Here is an 8,116-nt window from a genome sequence, read left to right on the forward strand (position 1 = left end):
ATTCTCCTATTGTGTAATATAATCTCTTTTTTACCGTACAATCTCCTTTGTGTGTTTTCCATACAACGTGACATTGGCGAAGTGAATAGTGCTCAACTGGCACGCTCGAAGCGCCATAAATAAAGAACCGAACCGGACCGAACATTACAACATTTAATATTACGTTTTAAAATTGTGGGTAAATTATATATATTAATGGATAAGTATATTAACGATTTAAGTTGTGGGTAATTTGTACATTTTAGTGAATATATTAGTGATTTATAGGACACTAGCTCATAAGTTATTAGATATAAGGTTAAAAGTATTCTATCAACATTAATTGAACAAACTAATGCATTAAGGAAGTTGTTTACTTCTTCGAGTTTACGATCCTCTTCATTCGTGTAACCTGAGGAACTGGCTTTGTCTTAGAATCACCAGCACTTGAGCTCGCCATAGGTGCTTTAAGAGGTTGAGCCCCAGCCGTGTCGTGGATATTGTCTAGCTCACTGCATGTGGAAATAGTATGGCGCTTCCCATCTGGCCCAATGACAATGATGTAGCCCTCCTTCGTCCAACATTTATTTATGCCAAAACGTTTTCGGGCTGCCATGAAAGTCTCGTGCCTGGATTTAGTGAGGAATTCCGATAAAGTGATGCCTGTATTTTTCAAATTGGTTTTAGCATACCATATTTGATTTCGCATAGATAACTCTCGGAATTTTACAAGTATGGGTCTTGGTTTATCAGATGTTACAGTACCCAGGCGTTGACATCTGCTAATGTCACCCAGCTCCAGATCAGGCAACTTCAGATGTTGGGACAGGACCTTCACCGCAATGGCAGAATCAGCTGTACTTCTCTCCTCGGGCACACCATGCACCAACAGTATCTTCTTTCTGGTCCGCAAGTCAAGAAGGTCTAACTGTTTTGACAGTATATTTACCTGCAGCTGAAGCCCCTCCAGTGCACTCAATACAAAAGATCGAAATGCACTAAATTGAGCTGCAATGTGGGAAGTGGGGCTTGCCGCAGGAAGCGCAGAACTCAAATTTTGCTGAAAGTCAGCCATTTGCGAATTGAAGTGTAGTGACAGTTCTTGTATTGATTGCTTAATAGCTTCCATGTTGATGTAATTGAGTTCAAAAGACTAGTGATTATGGATAAAAAGTTTTGGTGTAGAAATTATTGCACGAATAACTGCTGGCAGGTTGGTGACTGTTAATACATCACTTATACATAACACATTTCACTTATAATTTGTTTTAACTATTTTTAAAAGAAAATTATTTGGGAGCAACTTTAAAAACGTATTTACTTTTTGGCACCTACCCTCAGAAAAAAAAGTGATAGGGATGATTATGATTAGACATTAATTTACTTCTCTAGAATAAAGAGTTCTTAAAATAGAAATTACATAAGATTGAATAATTGCTATGGCAGATTCAAGAATTAATAATAAAATTTGAACAATAATTAAAATAATTAATAAATAATTAAGTATTTTAATACCTGTATTACTTAATAAAGTTAAAAGTAAATGACCTGCAATTATATTAGCTGTTAATCGAACTGCTAAAGTTCCAGGTCGAATAATATTACTAATAGTTTCAATTAGTACTATAAAAGGTATTAAAATAGTTGGTGTTCCCTGAGGAATTATATGAATAAATATATGTTGTGTATTATTTAATCATTATAAATCTTAATCATAATGTTAAAGATAATGAAAGGGATACATTAAGATGACTTGTTCTAGTAAAAATATATGGGAATAAACCTAAAAAAATATTAAATAAAATAAAAAAGAATAATGAAATAAAAATAAAAGTTGATCCATTAATTCTATTTGGTCCTAATAAAGTTTTAAATTCATTATGAAGCTTATTAGAAATAAAATTTCATAATAAATAATGACGATTAGGAAAAAATCAGAAAGATAAAGGAATAAATAATAATCCAATAAATGTTCTAATTCAATTAAATGGGAAATTAAATAAATTTGTTGAAGGATCAAAAATTGAAAAAAGATTATTTATCATTTTCAAAAAAATTTTTTGAAATTATTTTCTTATTTTTTTTAAAATTAAAATTATTTTTATAATTAAAAATAAAATAATTTATAATTATTAAACTAATAAAAATAGAAATAAAAAATAATAATGAAATTATTCAATTGATAGAATTGGTAGTGGTTGTCAACGAGTGGTTATGATTGTTCTATGTAAAACTTCATTTAATTAGCTATTATTTTTGTGCAAAGTTACATTTTGGTATATTGACAAGAACAAACATAAAAAGTATTCGGGTGAATTCGGAATCTCCCTTTTTTGAAGTTGGTTGAAAATGAGAACATCCTCTTTTTTGAGATTGGTTGAAAAGAAATGCAACGATCAGGAATCTCACTTCTGACATCAATTTAAAAAGTTTTTGCTTGTAACTATTACAGTATAATTAATTTTTGACCAACAAAAACAAACTTTCTCAATTTTCTCCGAATTCCATAATCGAAACCTAACCAAACTTTCACCAAATTATCCTTGAAGTGTATCCTTTCAAATAAAAAAAGAATCATCAAAATCGGTTGGCGCGACATTGAGTTATTCGGCTATTAGTCGCGCACATGCATAATGCAAATTTAAGACTTATGTGATTTTCTCATGGATACCATTGTCAGACATGGACAAAAAAAAATATGACCATTCGGGAAGCTATACCTTATAAATAAAAATATTAAAATCGGTTCACCCAGTTAAAAGTTATGAGGTAACAAACATAACAAAAAAAAAAAAAATACAGTCGAATTGATAACCTCCTTTTCTTACAGAAGTCGGTTAAAAAAGGATTATTATTCATTATAAGAATGTTCAGAAGGAGGTAAATTTTGATATCATTCAATAGAGGATGGTATATTTAATGAAAATAGGATTATTCGTTGATTAATTATTGATTCTCAAATAATAATAATAATTAAAATTATGGAAAATAATGAAATATATGAACCAAATGAAGAAATAATAGGCCTAGTGTCCGGGGAACCGGCAAGCCAGGCACGCACTGAGGAGGTGCGGGTAGCCGCAATGGAGTTGTGGGAAACTCGGCTGGCAACACCAACTGCCGGCCTGAGGACGATCGAGGCTGTTCGTCCAGTGTTCCGCCAGTGGTTAGCGCGGCGTCACGGCGTCCTAACCTTCCGCATGACACAGGTGCTCTCGGGGCATGGCTGCTTCGGGGGTTACTTGTGTCGGATCGCCGGGAGGGAGCCCGACGCTCGCTGCCACCACTGCGACGACTGCCTCGATGAGACGGCCCAGCACACGTTGGAGGTGTGCTCAGCCTGGGCGTCTCAACGTCGCGCTTTGCGCGACGTCATAGGGGACGACCTTTCCCTGCCGGCCGTGGTCAAGGCTATGGCCGGCAGCGAGACGTCGTGGGATGCGGTCTCATCCTCCTGCGAGGCAGTGGTGCTCGAGAAGGAGTCGGCGGAACGGGCGAGGGAGGCTTTTGCCGAAGTCGCCATCCGCCGTAAGAGACCGGGTCGCCGGAGGGCGGCACACGATCGCCGCCTTCCGCCCTAATGTGCCAGAGGGCGGTCAGCTTGGGGAAGCTGGCCGCCTACCAACCTGGCCCGAGTAGGCGCGCGCAGGTTGCTCCCGCGCGCTACTCCGAGCAGGCCGTCGAGGGTGCCCACACACCCTTGACTCCGCGACGTGCCTAGCAGGCTCCCGCCGCCGCGTTTCGTGGACGATTCTAGTCCCCGCGTCTCGCGGTCAGTGGCGGTCGAGGAGGAGCATCGTGAGGTTTTAGTGGGTATTGGGATTGGCCTTAGCCGGTCCATGAGTCCCACATAACCCGCTCGAGTCCCCACTCGGGCCGGTATCCGTAAAAGGATTTCCTCACGTTAAAAAAAAAAAAAAAAAATGTCAGGTTAGGTTGGGGTGCTTGGTCGGATGACCTCCTCGTGTGTTCACCCGCTGTTGGCCCTTTCTCGAATGCTTGTCGTTCGGGGGGGACGAACAGTGTTGCGGACCGGTGCACCCTGGGCGGCGAGTAATTGGTGCCTACAGGATTCGTCCTTGGGTAATGATTGCTCGCTGGCTAATAATCCGGCGTGGTTCTTCGCGTGTCCTCTGTCATGCAGAGGTCACAGTGTGAGGAACCGGAGGGCGTGCGTGGTGTGTACTCACCCTACCGCCACGCAGGTGCAGTGATGTGCCAGCGCCGAAAATATCGGAACTCCACTCTTGGTTGCGGTCATGTCTCGTAATCAGGAATGGAACTGAGGGCCGGGCTGCGAGGAAGAAAACCTCTATAAAAAATTACCCCAACCCAAGCGGCGAAGCAGCGCGAGGGGTTCATGGCTGATGGGGAGATCAGTCGCTACTGCTGGTCCCGCCAGGGTACCGGCCGACACCCTGGCGTAATAGGCTTATCCGAGTACAGGGGGCACTGCTCGGATGGACCGTTTTTCCCCCACACTCGTGGGAACAAAATGGAAAATGTTAAATTAAAAACCCAAAATGATGACGTAGGGAGGCCCGAGGAGGGCGGTGATCTGTTGTTGCCCGAGATGGGCGGAGTAGTAGTTGTGCCCGAGAAAGGCGTAGGGAGTACTTTGCTCGAAAGGGGCAAAAGTCCGGCACTTGTGCCAATAGGAGGGGGGTTGAAGGATGCGCGAGTCGTGTTAGAGCGTCTGGACCATGAGGAGGTTGCCTCTATTATAAGAGATAGGTCCAGGTCGTCACTTTCGTCGCGAGGCCGTTTCTGGGCGGCTTCCGAGTCAGACGCCGATGGCGTGATGTCTGTTGGGTCGAACAGCTCCAATGCTATCGAGGGGGCTAAAGCGCAGTTCCGAAAGGACAGAAAGAGGCGCCATCACAGGAAGAGTAACTCTGAATCCTCGGATGCGGATGGGGAGACAGAGACAAGCCGAAAGCGAAGGTTGCTTCGGCCAGAGGGAGTCGTGGTCGTACCAAATATTCCTGATGAGAATATAGGGCTAGCTGCTGGAAAGAAGGCGCTAAACGATGCCAAGCGCGAGGAGCGCCGGCTGAGGGCGGAGGAGGAAGTTGCTGAAATCTCCGCGGCGATACAAACTAGAGCAAGTTCTAGGCTCTCGGATGTGCCCCTGGAACTTTGCGGTGAGGAGCACATGGTCTCCGACTTGCGTAGCCAAGTATCTGATAGCTTGGCTATAATCAATAGAGTCGCCTGCAAGTCGGGGAATCTGAAGGGCACATTTACTAGGGCCCTTAAAGACGCTGCCGGAGTTATCTCTTCTGCCGTTAATACTCTGGCAAAGAGGACGGCATCAGAGGAAGTGGATATCCTCAAGGCAACAAACTCGCGACTGCAGTCGGAGTTGGTGGAGTTGCGGAAGGAGTTTGCCCTTTTGAGAGCGGAGTTGGAGCGGTCTAGAGCATCGGACTTGCGACCCACTCCCACGGAGTCTATTGCTGTGGAGGACATAGTGGGCACTATGGTCTCCACCAGGCTGGAAGCCTTTAAAGATCGGCTACCACCGGAGAGAAATCTGCGACCTCCGCTAGCGGCGGACAAGCGCAAGGTGGATAGCCCAAAGCAGGCGCAAGTGGACCCTGTCGCATCCACTTTGATGGCGCCGGCTAATCCGGCACCAAAGGAGCAAAGGTCTAAAAAGGCCAAGAAGAAGAAAGGCCCGGTGAAGACCGCATCTACTGAGCCTCGACCTCTGCCACCCGCTCCGGCTGATATGTCTGAGGGCTGGACTGTAGTAGCCCGGAAGGGGGCCAAGAAGAGAAAGCCAGCTCCTAAGCCGAAAGCGCAAAAGGCTAAAGCGCAAAAGGAGCCAAAGTTGCGTCGTCCTAGATCGCAAGTTGTGACGATTAAGTTGCAGCCAGCCGTCGCCGACAAGATGTCGTATAGCGATGTCCTTACCCGGGTCAAGGAAAGTATAAAGTTGGAAGACCTGGGTATAGAGGACCTGAGATTCCGTGTTGCGTCTACTGGCGCTAGAATGCTAGGCGCTAGAATGCCTGGCGCCAACACTGCTGAGAAGGCGGATGCGCTAGCTGAGAAGTTGCGTGGGGTTCTCAGCCCCGAAGAGGTCCAGGTGTCGAGGCCAGTGAAATGTGCGGAATTGAGGGTGTTTGGCCTCGATGACTCCGCCACTGCTGAGGACGTGACGGCGGCAATAAGCCGAGTTTCCGGCTGTGCTGCGGGTAATATAAAAGTCGGAGAGATCCGACAGGACCGGGCCGGTCTAGGAATAGTATGGGTCCGATGTCCTGTCGGCGCAGCGCAGAAGATTAGCGGGGCGAGACTACTTGTTGGCTTCGTCTCTGCTGGAGTGAGGCTGTTGATGCCCCGTGCGCAACGTTGTTTCCGTTGCCACGAAGTGGGCCACATGGCTGCGAAGTGCAGTAGCCAGGTGGACCGGAGCAAACAGTGTTTCCAGTGTGGCCAGACCGGGCATCAGCAGAGATCGTGTTCGGCAGAGCCTCATTGTCCGGTGTGTGAGGCGGCGCAAAGGCCCGCTAATCACATGTTGGGGAATGCTGCCTGTGGAAAGGCTAGCACCAATAACGGTGGAAAGCGCAGACGAGTGCCGGCAACATCGGCCAGGTCTAATATCCCAGCTGGGCCTGAGGAGGTGCAACACATGGAAGACCAATAATGGCTCTCCGTGTGTTGCATGCGAACATTAACCACTGTGCTAGGGCCCAGGACTTATTGGTCCAAAGCCTGGCGCAGTGATCTATCCAGGTGGCGGTTGTTTCGGAGCCCTACAGCGTTCCCGACAGAGACAACTATGTAGCCGACAACACCGGGGTGGTGACTATTATCACCCAGGTCGCCGCGGGCTCCCCGCCTTTCTCACGTGTAGAGAGAGGTGTGGGATGCGTCGCCGCACTTGTCGGCAACCTAGTTGTCGTAGGGGTCTACTTTTCCCCCAATCGAACTCTCGCGGAGTTTGAAGAGTTCCTTATACGATTGGGGGAAATGGTAGAGCGATTTCGTCCGGCGGAGATGTTGGTGGCCGGCGATCTCAACGCGAAGTCCAGCGTGTGGGGCATCGCAACGACGGATGTGCGTGATGTGACGCTGTCGGAGTGGGTTGTTGCCACCGGTTTGTCTGTGCTCAACCGAGCGACCAAGAACACGTGTGTGCGAAGGCTGGGCGGATCCGTCGTGGACGTTTCGGTCGCGAGCCCGGCCCTAGCATGTCGTGTTCGGGGCTGGCGAGTGCTGGATGATGTGTCTATGTCGAGGCGAGAACGCAGCTGCAGGAGGAGATCGGTCGTGTGAAAGGCGAGTCGCACGACCGGTTGATCGCGGGGATAGACTTAGACCCGTACGGCACACCTTACCGAATGGTGCTCGGTAGGTTACGGGCTTGGGCACCACCACTGACGCAGACACTCCAACCGGACGTACTCCGAGGGGTTCTGTCGTCGCTATTCCCGCAGCGGGCCCAGTTTTGCACCACCCAGTATGGCCCGCCCTGCAGCGCGTGAGGAGGAAGAGGAGGACGACGAGGACAGCGTCACACCACCGGTGGAGGAGGAGGAGCTCGAAGAAGCTGTACGCCGATCTCGGCTCAAGAGCACCGCCCCGGGCTTGGATGGCATTCCCGGCCGGGCGCTAACTCTGGCCCTCAACACCTTAGGGCCCAGAGTGCGAGGACTATTCACTGCCTGTCTGGCTCAAGCCATAATTCCACAGCGGTGGAAGACAGGCAGGTTAGTCCTCATCAAGAAGGAGGGTCGCCCGGCGGATTCAGCCTCCGCCTACAGGCCCATCGTGCTCTTGAGCGAGATCGCCAAGCTCCTTGAGCGTGTTGTAGCCAGGAGGCTACAACACCATTTGGAGGGGACAGGTCCGGACCTCTCGGACCACCAGTATGGCTTCCGTAGGGGGCGATCGACGGTGGATGCCATACTGGAGGTAAAGTCCTATGCGCAGGATGCGGTGGCCCGAGGCAATGGAGTCTTGGCGGTGTCTTTAGACATCGCCAACGCCTTCAACTCCCTGCCATGGCCCTGTATAAAGGAGGCACTGTTATACTATCGTGTGCCTCCATACCTGCGCCGCGTCATCGGGGCTTACCTGTCCGGTAGGTCTGTGACCTTTCCAGCTCCTGGAGGAGGTTGGA

The 8,116-nt window shown here is 48.1% G+C and overlaps 2 protein-coding genes across 2 annotated transcripts; one reads left to right on the forward strand and one right to left on the reverse strand.

Moving 5' to 3' along the window:
* Window positions 1-232: 232 nt before the first annotated feature.
* On the reverse strand, window positions 233-1,352 carry LOC146526384 (uncharacterized). Its single transcript, XM_085207200.1, has one exon. The coding sequence runs from the start codon at window positions 1,106-1,108 to the stop codon at window positions 353-355; it is 756 nt and encodes a 251-aa protein (XP_085063326.1). The 5' UTR covers window positions 1,109-1,352; the 3' UTR covers window positions 233-352.
* A 3,122-nt stretch (window positions 1,353-4,474) lies between these two features.
* LOC146526385 (uncharacterized) lies at window positions 4,475-6,637 on the forward strand. The gene has a single exon (XM_085207186.1). It carries the CDS (start codon window positions 4,475-4,477, stop codon window positions 6,635-6,637), a length of 2,163 nt encoding a protein of 720 aa, XP_085063312.1.
* The last annotated feature ends 1,479 nt before the right edge of the window (window positions 6,638-8,116 follow it).

This window comes from Heliconius melpomene, unplaced genomic scaffold (genome assembly GCF_056956725.1).
Source record: "Heliconius melpomene rosina isolate 202511_hmr_F unplaced genomic scaffold, ASM5695672v1 ptg000056l, whole genome shotgun sequence".
NCBI classification, from domain to species: Eukaryota; Metazoa; Arthropoda; class Insecta; order Lepidoptera; family Nymphalidae; genus Heliconius; species Heliconius melpomene.